Raw genomic sequence first — 15,082 nt, forward strand, 5'->3', positions numbered from 1 at the left:
GTCTTTTTATTTATTTATTTATTGAGACAAGGTCTTGCTCTGTCACCCAGGCTGGAGTGCAGTGGTGCGATCATGACTCACTGCAGCCTTGACCTCCCAGGCTCAAGTGATCCTCCCACCTCAGCCTCCTGAGTATCTGGGACTACAGGCATACGTCACCACGCTCAGCTATTTTTTTTTTTTTTTTTTAATTTTTTTGTAGAGATGGAATCTCACCATGTTGCCCAGGTTGGTTTTAAAGTTCTAGGCTCAAGTAGTTCACCTGCCTCAGCCTCTCAAAGTGTTGTGATTATAAGGGTGAGCCACTGTACTCAGCTTCCCTCTTTTCATCAACTGAATTGTTTTGACCTTGTTATTTTATATCAGGGGGCAAACCATGGCCTATGGACCAGATATGGTCCTCAGCCTGTGTTTGTAAGGTTCTTGAGCTAGGACTAGTTTTTAGATTTTTAAAGGTTCTTAAAAAATATCCACACACAATAATATGTGACAGAAACATACAGTATGTGACCCACAAAATCTGCAATATTTACTCTCTGGCCCTTTATAGAAAAGGTTTTGCCAGCCCTTATTGTACCCTACACTTAGCTCAATACCTGTTGATCACAGCTGTTTTACAGCTCTTTTGCCAGTCTTTAGAGGTAATTTTCAACTGCTTAGCTAAAGGATTCATGCATCTACTACCTTCTAATGCTAGCTTTAATATATATTGGCTATTATGATTATCTTAAATACAATAAATCAAAAGCTAAGACCAAAATAAGAGCTGTGCATATATTTAAAGCCCTGATTATGTTTAGCATTATTACTTTGAGTTTTGTTATTCAGTAACTATTAAATATAAATAAAGCTATATATATTAATAGTAAAAGAGAAGATGTTTGAACAAGATGGAATCTTTAAATTTGAAAGGTATTGCCAAGCCCAGTAGGTTATTTCTTCAATCTGCCATAGATATATTTTTTAATACAATTATTTTAATTCCTATATTTGTATTTTATTTTATTTTATTTATTTTTTGAGACAGGATTTCGTTTTGTCACCCAGACTGGAGTACAGTGGCATGATCTCATCTCACTGCGACCTCCACCTCCTGGGTTCAAGCGATTCTCCCACCTCAACCTTCTGAGTAGCTGAGATTACAGGCGCACGCCACCACGCCCCGCGAAGTTTTGTATTTTTAATAGAGACAGAGTTTCACTGTGTTGGCCAGGCTGGTCTTGAACTCCTGACCTGAAGTGATCCACCCACCTTGGCCTCCCAAAGGATTATAGGCATGAGCCACTGTGTCCGGCCAATTCCTATATTTACTATACATAATTATACAGTGGTAACTGTCTTTTTCTACAAAGATCGGTAGTCCCTCAGCATTTGGGACCCTCAGCTATTTCTTGTTGTTTGTTTTACAAATGCTGTATTTAAAACTACCATGGCCTCAGTTTAGTTATGCATTTCATTATCAGCTGATAAGAGAGAATACATTTGTACCCAGACCCCTTAACACTGAGTTTGTTTTGTTGCTAATGGTAATCTCATTTAACCTGTTTTAGAAATGAGGAAACTTAATTCCAAGGAGTGAAATGATCTATATAAAATTAAAAGCCAGCTAGCTAATTTGTTTCCTTATTCCCAGTGCTGTATTCACTTAATTCAACATCCTGCCACATCTCCTATACTTAGTACATGAAATGATAGGTGAAGTTTTATTAATATTTTCAGATAAGACTATATTTGTTCATGTCTTTGTAGAAAGGGTTCCTACCTTAGACAAACTGAATTCCAGCAACAAGCTACTTGCTTTTTGTTTAATTCAAGTTGTAGGGCTAAAAGTAAAAAAAAAAATTACTGTGAAATAATTTCAAACTTACAGAAGTTTCAAATACAATACAGAAAACTCCCATCTCTACCCTTATCCAGATTTTCCCAATATTAACATATATCTACCTCCCCTGACTCCTGCACGTATCTGTTATCACTAATCTTTTTGAAACCATTTGAGAAGTCATTGATATGGTGCCCTCTTACCTCTATATATGTCATTGTATTTTTCAGAAACAAGAACATTCCTATCTAACCATGATCAACCCTCCAAGTCTGGAAGTTAGCATTGATAACAGTATTCCACCCAGATCATAGACCCCATTCAAATTTTACCAGTTGCAATCCATGTAGGAAACTGTACTGTAATCATCTATCCTATCTTTTTTGGTCTTCTCTGGTCCAGAATATTTTCTGTCTTTCCATATCTTTTGTATCCTTGGAAGTTTTGTAGAAGACCTGGCTTATATTCTGAGGGTTGACTCTCAGCCGGGGCCATCTGATATTTATTCTATGACCAGACTGAGGTCATGCCTTCTTGGTAGGAATACCGCAGACATGATCTTTGCAGCACATCATAGGGCACACAAAGCCACTCCTCCTGGTAACGTTAACTTTGATTGTCTGGTCAGGCTTTTTTCTGACAGATTTCTCCTCTCTGAATCATCATTTTCTTCTTTGATTTGTATTTTATGGGGAAACAACAAGATTACACGAATATCTTGTTTTTCATCAAACCACTACTCAGATTGATGACTCCATTGTTGACAGCCACTGCTGTGGTAGTTGCCAAATGATTCTTCTATTCTATAATTTCTTCTGTATTTGGAAGTTGGTATTCTGTAAGAAAGAGCTTTTATTTCTGCCCCATTTACTTCATTAATTATTTATAGTGGTATGGAGTCATGGATTCCTGTATTATTCATTGGGTTGTAATTTATTAGTAGTAGTATTTTGTTGCTCAAATTATCACAGATTTGACCAGAGGGAGTTTCTTTGAGCTGGCCCTTCTGTCCTTTTGAAATATCCTCAGTAGTTTTTTATGTAATTCCTTCCTTTTTAGCATATCTGACTGTTCACTGTTTTGCAGTTTATGATTTAATTATAATTGAAATCATATGTGGTTAAGAATTTATTCTGGAGTTCTTTTATTCCTTTATAAAAAGTAATATTGGAGGTTCTTTAAACTGAATGTATTTCTAAAGACTTTAAAAAGTGGCCACTGGATATTTCTTCAATGACTTCTCTATTGTAGTAATTTTAGACGAGGGAAGATTTCCAAATACATATAACCAAAGTGATGTTTTAGAAAGGGAAAAGGGAGACATGTTGTAGTGATTTTTTTTTTTTTTTTTTGTCTTAGATGTTTTATCAATGTTTTATCAATGGATAGATTTCTTCTAGTTATGGGGCTAACATACGTGGAAAGACTATGGTGGCATTTATTTCCCTGAGTTTCTGGCCTCTGGAGAGAGTTATTTTCAGATCCCCTGATGTTCATTATTAGATCTCAATAGTGTCTTCTCTCTTTAAGCCTAAAGCGATCTTATTAATTATTAATAGTGAACCAAATTTGTATTGCGTTTATGCGAGAAAAATGAACTGTTTTCATATTCAAGGTCTTTACTCTTTTGAAAATTCTTTACTGTTTTGAAAATAACACAGTATCAAGATGAATTTGAGTCTAAAGTCACCTGTAAAAGTTTGAAATAATATTCTTCTGAATTAAGCAGTTTAGAATTAGTTTAACTATGTTACATTGAAAATGTAGCTTTATATTAGACCAGGAATAAAAAGGAATTCAATTTACAGTTGTACCTTAGTGTAGTTTAATTTTAAGACTTTTGTATTTTTGGTGTGGTGGATGTAGGCTGTTAGTTCTATTACTGAATTAATTTACTCTCAGCCAAACCCTGTTATATGATTCAAGTTACACATTATAACCCAGTTCAGGTATTATTTTAATCCAGGATTGATAGAAAAGTATAAGACATAAAAGCAAAATACTGCCTAAAAGCTTAGTTGTATATGGAAAATTGTGAGAGCTAATGATTGAAAAGGATTTTCTCAGTGTTTGACAATGTAAATTGCAATAAAGAAACTGCTACTCAGAAACTTCTGCTGTTCTTTTTCCTTCTAGTCTAGACTCTCCCTACTCCAATATATCAGATTTTTTGCCAGCATCAAGATACTCTGCATTTTATGTCTTTTCACCTTTGTCTATTCTGACCCTACTGTTTGAGATGCCCTTTCTTCTTTCCTCAACTGGTAAAATTCTAGTCATTTTTCTAGGCCTGGCTTAATTGTCAACACTTCTGTGACACTTTCTCAAGATACTTCTCAGCAGAATTAATCAGTCCTTCCTCTGCACTCTCATAGTAGCTTGTTTTTACTGCTTATAGAGACTTAACACATAAAATTACTGTAGACTGTTGGTATTTGTGAGTTTATTATTTACAATTTTGACTACTTACAAATGACCCAGATTATCTGTGTTACAATCATGTGTATAGGGCGTCAATCCAGTGTGTACATGTACAATCCAGGTATGTTTGATGTCATAGGAGTCAGTGTGCTACTGAGTGAGTGTAGCTGTTTGCCCAGGCTCCGTATATCCATTTAGCTTTATCTAATTTCATTGTACACAGATAACTCCTGAAGTGATTAGAAATAGTGTTTCTTTATAAAAGATGACCTTTATAGAAATCCAGCTGCTAGTGTTAGTGCTGATAGATGACATACTTATATTAAAATTGCACATAGTACCCCCCCAATGTATATAATTTTAATTCATTAATTAAAAATTTTTGAAAAGGTGAGAAGCTAATAATGTGCCCCAAAGTAGGACTTGGAGATAAATTTTGATTGTAGTAAGATGAACTTTGCAGTGCCTATAATCAGTGAAGAGAACATGTTTTTCATCTCTTAGGAAAGAGGAAGAAGTGATTTTTTTTTTCTTTTTTTTCTTTTTTAAATTTATTTATTTATTATTATTATTATACTTTAAGTTCTAGGGTACATGTGCATAATGTGCAGGTTTGTTACATATGTATACTTGTGCCATGTTGGTGTGCTGCACCCATCAACTCGTCAGCACCCATCAACTCGTCATTTACATCAGGTATAACTCCCAGTGCAATCCCTCCCCCCTCCCCCCTCCCCATGATAGGCCCCAGTGTGTGATGTTCCCCTTCCCGAGTCCAAGTGATCTCATTGTTCAGTTCCCACCTATGAGTGAGAACATGCGGTGTTTTGTTTTCTGTTCTTGTGATAGTTTGCTAAGAATGATGGTTTCCAGCTGCATCCATGTCCCTACAAAGGACACAGACTCATCCTTTTTTATGGCTGCATAGTATTCTATGGTGTATATGTGCCACATTTTCTTAATCCAGTCTGTCACTGATGGACATTTGGGTTGATTCCAAGTCTTTGCTATTGTGAATAGTGCCGCAATAAACATATGTGTGCATGTGTCTTTATAGCAGCATGATTTATAATCCTTTGGGTATATACCCAGTAATGGTATGGCTGGGTCATATGGTACATCTAGTTCTAGATCCTTGAGGAATCGCCATACTGTTTTCCATAATGGTTGAACTAGTTTACAGTCCCACCAACAGTGTAAAAGTGTTCCTATTTCTCCACATCCTCTCCAGCACCTGTTGTTTCCTGACTTTTTAATGATTGCCATTCTAACTGGTGTGAGATGGTATCTCATTGTGGTTTTGATTTGCATTGGAAGAACTGATTTTTAAGCTGTTTTTAGTAAATGTTCAATCTTTGCAAAATCTGTTTCTCAAATGGAAGCTGAAATTCTAGTGACATTTGGAAAGTAGTTGAAGCATGAAGATTCACAGGAAAATGAGTGACAGTCAAAATTGATTCGCGGAAAATCTAGGGGCCTATGTACACAATTATTTTTGTTTTTTTTTTTTAAAAATTGAAATAGAATTTGCATACCATGAAACTCACCCTCTTAACGTATATAGCTTCATGGTTTTAGTTTATCCACAAAGTTGTGTGATTGTCACCACTAGGTAATTCCAGAACATTTTCTTCACCCCCGAGAAGTACCCCATAGACATTAGCAATTACCACCTCTGGCACCACTTGTCAGTCTCTGTGGATTTACCTATTAAGGATGATTTAGCTTTTAAATAGATAACTTGGATTGTAGGGGGATATTAATAAAAACGGGGAGTTAAGATAGGATTTGGTACTGTCGTAATGGCCCAGGCAAAATACAGATTTATGCCTTCTACTTAACCATTTGCCAGCATTCCACTGGAATGAAATATATTGGTAAATATACAGTGAATTATTTTTTATTTTATTTTATTTTATTTTATTTTATTTTATTTTGAGACAGAGTTTCGCTCTTGTTGCCCAGGCTAGAGTGCAGTGGTGTGATCTTGGCCCACTACAACCTCCACCTCTCAGGTTTGAGCGATTCTGCTGCTTCAGCCTTCCAAGTAGCTGGGATTACAGGCATGTGCCACCATGCCTGGGTAATTTTGTATTTTTAGCAGAGACGGGGTTTCACCATGTTGGCCAGGCTGGTCTCGAACTTCTGACCTCAGGTGATCCACCCGCCTTGGCCTCCCAAAGCTCTAGGATTACAGGTGTGAGCCACCACACCCAGCTGAATACTTTTTTAACTGCTGTTTTTAATCTTTTTAGTATAATACTTTGGGAGTATATTGTTAAATTGATTAGCTCATTAATGGAATAATTGTTAAAAGTGAATTAAGATTGAGTCAGAAAAGATAATAGGAAACATGCAAATATGTTTTTCTGCTGTTAAACCAAATGCAGCAACTTAGTTCAGCAGTTTAGCATCATTCATGCCATAGATGTTAATTAAAATTGTATTGGTTTTGTACTTTGGGATTGGATTGTTAAATTTGTTTTTTGGGTTTTATAGTTATATTAGGGATATAAGCATGAAGAATTTATATCGAATTTATGCTTGTGCATATTTAAGTGACACTTTAATAAAAAAATACTTTAAGTCAGTCCACCAGGAAGTAAAAGATTTTTTTCCTTTTAAAAATAGTATATTACTTAGTTTGACACATACTGTTTCCAGCATCTATAGATCCTACGGTTTGTAAGCGTAAGTTTAAGGCTATATCTTCTCTCTGTTAGCACTTATTATTTTAGTCTCACCCATGGTGTAGAATATATTCTTTCTACTGTACTCCAGCCTGGGCAACAGAGCAAGATCCTGTCTCTGAAAAAGAAAAAAAAGAATGTATTCTTTCATGTCGTAAATGTATTGCATGAAGATTCAAAATTTGATGTCAGTGTTACAAGAAGTACAACATTTCTGGCTATGTAGTGAACATTAAAGAATTACTAGATGAGGTGAAATCTGAAGTGCTCATTACTTGTCGGAAAGCTCTAGGAAGAAGTCAGAGAATGACTTCAAGATAATTCTTTCCACTGATAATAAAGTGAAGTGCATTATGAATGATGCTTGGGAAGTGGGTGATGATGGGTTTGAGCATATGATTGAGGTAACAGGGAGAGCTCGTTGAATGTCAGTGGGACCTAGAAAAGTTCATGAAAGAGTAGTGGGGAAAACAGTGTTGATGCATTAAAACAGGTAGCTGAGATTGTCGTCCTTTACATGAAAAACTAATCAGCACCTTTGCTATTTTGAATCAGACCTTTAAGATTACCTGTATAATAAATGTGTGCAGACACCATCCAAAAAGGTGTAAAAAATTGCAAAGGAAACAGAAATCCTGGCAACACAGTGTTCTTAAAAGTACCCCATGCCTAGTGAGTTCCCTCCTTTGCTGTTCTTTCACATTCTGTTCCATAGCTGTTTCTCCCACCTCTGTTACCTATTTCTTTGGCCAAGATTTATGCTAAGCTGTCAGATGCCAGATTCTGAACTCCTGCTATTGACTGTCCTGCTTTCTGGATGTTGTCATCATCTTTATCCATGTAGGACATGTGCTGTACAGCAGCAGTCTCCACCACTCATTGGCATATTTTTGTTTTATTTCCTGGTTCATATGACCAGAAGACTGATGTAATCTGTAGCGTTTATTTTAGTTGTAGTTTATTTGAATAATTTTACAAATAACTTTAGTTCTATATGTACAAACATAATAGAGGTCTCAAGATGTTATTAAAATTTTGCAGGGGCACTTCATTTTAGAGGGGAAAGTATATGCTGTAGTGGATTTTACACTTTGGGAATTTATAAAAATCTACAGATGGTCAGTCTTTCGTGAATGTCAAGGGATGTTCTTGAGTGTATTTTTGTCTACTCTTATGGAGTTCTGTAGGGTGGAATCACCTTGTACTTCTGTGGTTTAAATGTTTGGCGTTCTTCAACAAAACGTACTTACAATATTTCTCTCTTATTCTACAGGTAAAACATTTAACTGCATTTTTGGGATATGATAAAATTAAGCTACTTTGCTTATAGATAGTTATGGATCATGTGGATAGTAAGCAGGTGTGGGGAAAAAGAGCAGATAGTGGAAGAACATCTCACACTACGTTGGACGATCCCCATGATTCTTTGTGGGCCACACATGCGAGTGTTCCTAACAGTCAGCTGTTCTTCCTTCAGGTACACTGAAGAGATGGTGCCTTGGCACCCTTGCCTGAAACTCATTAGCAACTGCGAGCAGAAGCTTTCCAGTCACACATCAAGGCGCTTGATCACAATGGAAAAGGTGCAGAAATTTGAGGTAAATTGCTTTAGTATTTTTGGGATAAATTCTGAAAGAATCAAAAGTAGTTGTTTCTAAATAGTTTTTCTGTGATAGAGTTTGGAAATGTTATTCCGTGATATTTTAAAAATTACAGATGAATTTAGCAAGAGGCAGAAGTTGAAGAGATTTGTGCATCCACTTGGGATTGAAGGGTAGGAGCTGGATATAGACATAGACATTGAGAGGAGTTCAAATAGACGTTGACCCTCACTTCTCAGGCTTTATTTGACATCCTTGTTGCTAACTCAGTTATAAAACAGCATTCTTAGACAACTGTTATCTAATTAGCAATGTCCTAGTTACCATTTTTCTCCAAAAGCAGAACCTACTTGATTGCAGACTGTAATGAAGAGATTATGTTGCTTTATAAATAAAGAGAGAAAGTAAATGTCCCCAGTTTGTTAGGGCCCAACACATTCTCTGTCTCTCTTTCTCTCTGTTACATACAAAATTCATTTAAGCTTAAGAAAGAACGAAACGTTTGTTATTTCATGCCCAGACGAGAGTTGACATGAATAGTGCCTCATAATGGAGCTTAATTAAATCTACAAAAGGTCTTTGGGCTGTACTTCTGTCGATTGACAACCAAAGCTCTCTTAATTTCACTGGCAACTTGGATGACCCCCATTCTTGCTTTGGACCTTTAGGGTAAGCAGAAGAAAGGTGGTACTGTGAAGATTCTTCCTTACTTTTTGTTTTGTTTTGAGACGGAGTTTCCCTCTTTCACCCAGGCAATCTTGGCTCACTGCATCCTCCACCTTCTGGTTTCAAGTGATTCTCCTGCCTCAGCCTCCTGAGTAGCTGGGATTACAGGTGCCTGCCACTATGCCTGGCTAATTTTTGTTTTTTTTTGTATTTTTAGTAGAGACGGGGTTTCACCGTCCTGGCCAGGCTGGTCTTGAACTCCTGAGCTCTTGATCTGCCTGCTTTGGCCTCCCAAAGTGTTGGGATTACAGGCGTGAGCCACTGCTCCAGCCTGAAGATTTTCATACCCATCTGTAGCCTGCATTTGACTTGTTTTTATGTAGTTCCTATCTTACGGATTATTTCATAGTAATGAAAACTAATATTTGTATGGTGCCTTTTGCATATATTATATCATTGTTTTCATCCTTTTTATTTCCATTTGCTGTCTCTAATTTAGACCCTTATTACCATACACCTGGTTTATGTTCACAGTCTCCTAAATGATCTCCTTCATACCTCTAGTTTATATGTTAAATGCATCTTCCTAAAACACTGCATTCATTATGTCACTACCTTATGCAAAATATTTTTTTATTACTGAAAAATGTTCAGAATTTTCATTGTGATATAAACTATCTTCTGTAATCAGGCTCCAATATCAGGGCATTTCAGAAAGCTAACCTATACATCTATATAAGTAGTTGATTGGTATCTACTATATGTATATATAGGTATCTGTGTACCTACATAAAAACATACGGATGTATAGATATATGTGGTGTAATTAAAATGAAAATGTACGGCAGTCATTTTTAAAACAAAAATACTAGAAGTTTATATTCAAATGACATCCTTGGAGTGGAATCTTTGTACTCATTCTATTTCTGTCATAATTTTTCAGCATATTCTTGAAACTTACCTTTAAGATTTGCCTTTAAAGAAGTTTTTTTTTTTTTTTTTATTAATCGGTTATTTTGTTTTATAGTAACACCTTGCTTTTCTTAAAATGATTTTACTGGACTTTGCTGCTCTTATTTTATACCAGACTAATGATTTAAAGTTGTTTTTGGAAATCAAATTCTATTTCAAGGATGATGATTTGCCATTAAACCATTAAACATTTAAAACATTACAGATTCAGAAATTCTATAAATAGTTTCCAAATTGGCATCATTACAGCCTTCCAGAATGAAAGTTTTAAATGAGTAACATTTATTTGGGCATACAGTAAAAGCCCTCTTATCTAACGTCCATTTCAAACCCTGTCGATTAACCAATACTGGCCATTCCTTCTGTAAAACACACTGCCTGGGCCGGGTGCAGTGGCTCTCGTCTGTAATCCCAGCACTTTGGGAGGCCGAGGTGGGCGGATCACGAGGCCAGGAGTACGAGACCAGCCTGGCCAACATAGTGAAACCCTGTCTCTACTAAAAATACAAAAATTAGCTGGGCATGGTGGCACACACCTGTAGTCCCAGTGACTTGGGAGGCTGAGGCAGGAGAATCGCTTGAACCGGGAGGTGGAGGTTGCAGTGAGCCGAGATTGTGTCACTGCACTCCAGCCTGGAGACAGAGCGAGACTCCGTCTCAAAACAAACAAACAACAACAAAATAAATTATTTAATAAATTATTGCCTGATGCAATAATATGTTGTATGTTGAATACTTTCAGCTGGTGAGTCGCTTGATCTCTACTATTCATATACAGTACTTCTGCTTCTATCAGCTGATTTATTTGTTTAACGAGTCTATTGTGGTATTCTCAGAGCTGTTTATGCCAATTATATTTGTTACAGTAATTATATAATCTACTTAAATACTAGTTAGACCAGTGAAATATTTGTGTAAGAATACAATTGTAATTTCTGTAAAAACTAAGTTAATGCTTTAGAAAGAACAAAGTGAGTTGCTAAAAAAAAAAAAGACTTGAATTGGGAATGACTTTGAAAAAAGTAACTGCAATCTAAGTTTTTGCACCCAGATTGCTTTGTAAGGTCTTGCATCATTTTATAGAAGCCAAAACTAGAATTCTTTATAGGTCTTGATTCTGTTTGAATATATACAAATGAATATTGTTTTTTAAGTTAAAGTAAGTTTAATATGTTTACAAAGCATTTTAATTTCTTCCTGCTTTTATTTTATTTATCCAGTTAGCTAATTGTATTAGTGTGCTTGGGCTGCCATAACCAAATACCACAGACTGGGCGACTTAACAGAAATTTATTTTCTCACAGTTCTGGAGGCTGGAAATTCAAGATTAAGGTGTCAGCAGACTTAGCTTCTTGCAGGTGTTCACTGTCTCACTGTTCTCACAAGGCCTTTCCTTTGTGCATCTGCACTTCCAGTGTCTGTTCCTCTTCTTTTTGTTTTGGATTTAGACAGTGTCTCACTCCATCACCCAGACTAGAATACAGTGGCACTATTATACCTTACTGTAACCTCAAACTCCAGGGCTCAAGCCATCCTCCAGTCTCATCTGTCTTCCTCTTCTTAGAAGAATGAGAGTCCTATTGGATTAAAGCCCCACCTTTAAGATTTCATTTATGTGTAATTACTTCCTTAAAGGCCCTGTCTTCAAATACAGTCATATTGAGGGTTAGGGACTCAACATATGAATTTTAGGGTAGAACAGAATATTCATTCCATTATACTAACGATTACCAATGTCCATCACATTGAATAAGAGGAGTCTGTTGTATGTTAGAGGATGCTTTTTTTTCTCCTCTCCTAGTCACTTACTTCTCATGTATATGTTTGTCTTTTGGTATTTTAAAGGATGTAAGGCATTTTGATAATTCAGATGGTAACATTACAGCTCTTAGAAATCATAGCATTTAAGGCCAGGCGCGGTGGCTCAAGCCTGTAATCCCAGCACTTTGGGAGGCCGAGACGGGGGGATCACGAGCTCAGGAGATCGAGACCATCCTGGCTAACACGATGAAACCCCGTCTCTACTAAAAAATACAAAAAACTAGCCGGGTGCGGTGGTGGGCGCCTGTAGTCCCAGCTACTCGGGAGGTTGAGGCAGGAGAATGGCGTGAACCCGGGAGGCGGAGCTTGCAGTGAGCTGAGATCCGGCCACTGCACTCCAGCCTGGGCGACAGAGCAAGACTCCGTCTCAAAAAAAAAAAAAAAAAGAAATCATAGCATTTAATAGAATCATTCGAGTTAGTAATATAATAGTAACTAACATTTATGTGCCAGGCACATGAGTAATACATGTAAAAAGCAAGCATTACTTATAGATTTTGCAGTTTTAGGTCGTGATATTAGAAAGAAAAGTAAATGGCATTAGCATTCTTTATTGTGTGGCCTACATAAATAGTATTCCAAAGAATTAGGAGGACGAAGCTGTGAAGACTCTTTAATAATTCATGGAGCTGCATAATAAATCAGCCATTCTATTTTAATGGAAAAATTTAAAAATTAAGATCCATTGTGGACTAATTTTTATGCTTGCTTTCCACTGAGTTTTATTTGTTTAAGAAAGTCTGATATTTTTTCCCAGATTTATAATATTTCCCTAAGCAAATTTATTTGAGACTCAAGGAAAACTGGGCTTTTGAGGATTTTTGTCCTATGTTAAAATGATAAATGAGGGTACTCACCTTTGGTATTTTTAAACCTGTAAAGGCAATGCTCATTTTTGTTGGGTTTTCTTTTTATCATTTTACTTTCTTCTTTTCAAATTGATTAAAAAAAAAAAAAAAAAAAAAAAAAAAAAAAACAAGGAAAAGCCGCAAGTAATTTTTTGAAATGGTCTTCCCTATATAAGATCAAATTTAACTAGTGAATTTTTACTAGTATGATGTTTATTGTAACCGAAAATACTTTGTCATGTTAAATTAATCATGTTTGGTTTTTAATTAATTACTTCATTTCTACCTTTTGTTTCTGTGGAGAGGAGTGTATATAATTGCAGCAAGATCTCAGTCCTTTATAATGCAAGTGGTGACATAAAATTGTCAAACAGTTCTCACACACGTCTAACAAATTATTCTTGGGCTTGTTCAGAATTGTTGATTTTGGCAATGCAAGACTATTAGTTTTAGATTTTTACAGTTTTGTATACTGTGTCTCTTCATTTTTGATTTGTCACTTGTTAGGTTTAACTTCAGTATAACTTTTGGCCCACTTGGTATGTTGTTATAAAGTATTCTCCCTTTTCCTCTTTTAAAAGTGTAAATGTACGTTACAACAAAAATTGTCTAAGGAATATTGATATTTTATAAAATTTTGAAGTTTTATATTATTGGCCATACTTTTCAGACTTGCTTATGGCACATAAGTAGTAAAGAAGAAAATTCTTGACAACTGTATTAAAATTTTGAAATTGCCTGATAAGAAGGCCCAGGTTTTTTCATTATTCCTTGTTGATATATTCTGAAAGCCAAGTGAATGATGAGTAACACTTTTATAATGCATTATTGTTTATAAAACTTCCCTATCCACTTGACTTTATTAATGTCACCATTTTAGAAATGAGAAAGTAGCCTGGGCCGGGCGCGGTGGCTCAAGCCTGTAATCCCAGCACTTTGGGAGGCCGAGACGGGTGGATCACGAGGTCAGGAGATCGAGACTATCCTGGCTAACACGGTGAAACCCCGTCTCTACTAAAAAATACAAGAAACTAGCCGGGCGAGGTGGCGGGCGCCTGTAGTCCCAGCTACTCGGGAGGCTGAGGCAGGAGAATGGCGTGAACCCGGGAGGCGGAGCTTGCAGTGAGCTGAGATCCGGCCACTGCACTCCAGCCTGGGCGGCAGAGCGAGACTCCGTCTCAAAAAAAAAAAAAAAAAAAAAAAAAAAAGAGAAAGTAGCCTGGGACTATCCCAGTTTGCTTAAATAGTTAAGTGGCAGAGTTGAGACCAAAACTCCTCTTTGTACTTGAAATTCTGTGTCCTTTTTTCTACATCTTGTTGCCTCTATACTGAAGCATATTTCTACCTTTGGAATATGCCAACATTAAAAAGTAAATATTCTTTTTATTTTTTATTTTTATTTTTGAGATGGAGTCTCACCCGGTTGCCAGGCTGGAGTGCAGTGGCGCAGTCTCGGCTCACTGCAACCTCTGCTTTCTGGGTTTGAGCGATTCTCCTGCCTCAGCCTCCCAAGTAGCTGGGACTGCAGGCGCGCGCCACCATGCCCAGCTAATTTTTGTATTTTTAGTAGAGACGGGGTTTCACCATATTGGCCAGGATGGTCTCGATCTCCTAACCTCGTGATCCGCCCGCCTCAGCCTCCCAAAGTGCTGGGATTACAGGCATGAGCCATTGCGCCCGGCTCTAAAAGGTAAACATTCTTGAGTGACGTATTACTAGTTTGTTTTTAAAGATAGTCTTTCCTTGTCCTGCTGTATAGCTAGTGTTACTTTTGGGGCCATGGTGGAATGTGTGTTTTTTTTGTTGTTGTTTTTTGGTTTTTGGTTTTTTTTTGAGACGAAGTCTCGCTCTTTTGCCCAGGTTGGAGTGCAGGGCCTTGGTCTCGGCTCGCTGCAAGGTACGCCTCCCGGGTTTACGCCACTCTCCTGCCGCAGCCTCCCGAGTAGCCGGGACTACAGGCGCCCGCCACCACGCCCGGCAGATTTTGTTTTTGTATTTTTAGTAGAAACCAGGTTTCACCCTGTTAGCCAGGATGGTCTCGATTTCCTGACCTCGTGAACCGCCAGCCTCGGCCTCCCAAAAATGCTAGGATTACAGGCGTGAGCCACCACGCCCGGCAGTTTGTTTTACTAGATCTTGCTGTCCCACTTAACACAACATGTAGTTGATGCTGCTATATGTGGTTGTAGTCACAGTGGTTACTTCTATAAAACATTTTTCTTATATGAAATGTATAGGATA

The 15,082-nt window shown here is 37.1% G+C and overlaps 1 protein-coding gene across 2 annotated transcripts in view; it reads left to right on the forward strand.

The window, feature by feature from the left end:
• TRMT11 (tRNA methyltransferase 11 homolog) overlaps window positions 1–15,082 on the forward strand; it is a 55,987-nt gene that overhangs the window by 28,253 nt on the left and 12,652 nt on the right. For both annotated transcript variants that reach the window (NM_001258056.1, XM_028846802.2), the window contains 1 exon segment: window positions 8,411–8,531. In NM_001258056.1, the coding sequence (NP_001244985.1) occupies window positions 8,411–8,531 (121 nt within the window).

Source organism: Macaca mulatta, chromosome 4 (genome assembly GCF_049350105.2).
Source record: "Macaca mulatta isolate MMU2019108-1 chromosome 4, T2T-MMU8v2.0, whole genome shotgun sequence".
Taxonomy (NCBI): Eukaryota; Metazoa; Chordata; class Mammalia; order Primates; family Cercopithecidae; genus Macaca; species Macaca mulatta.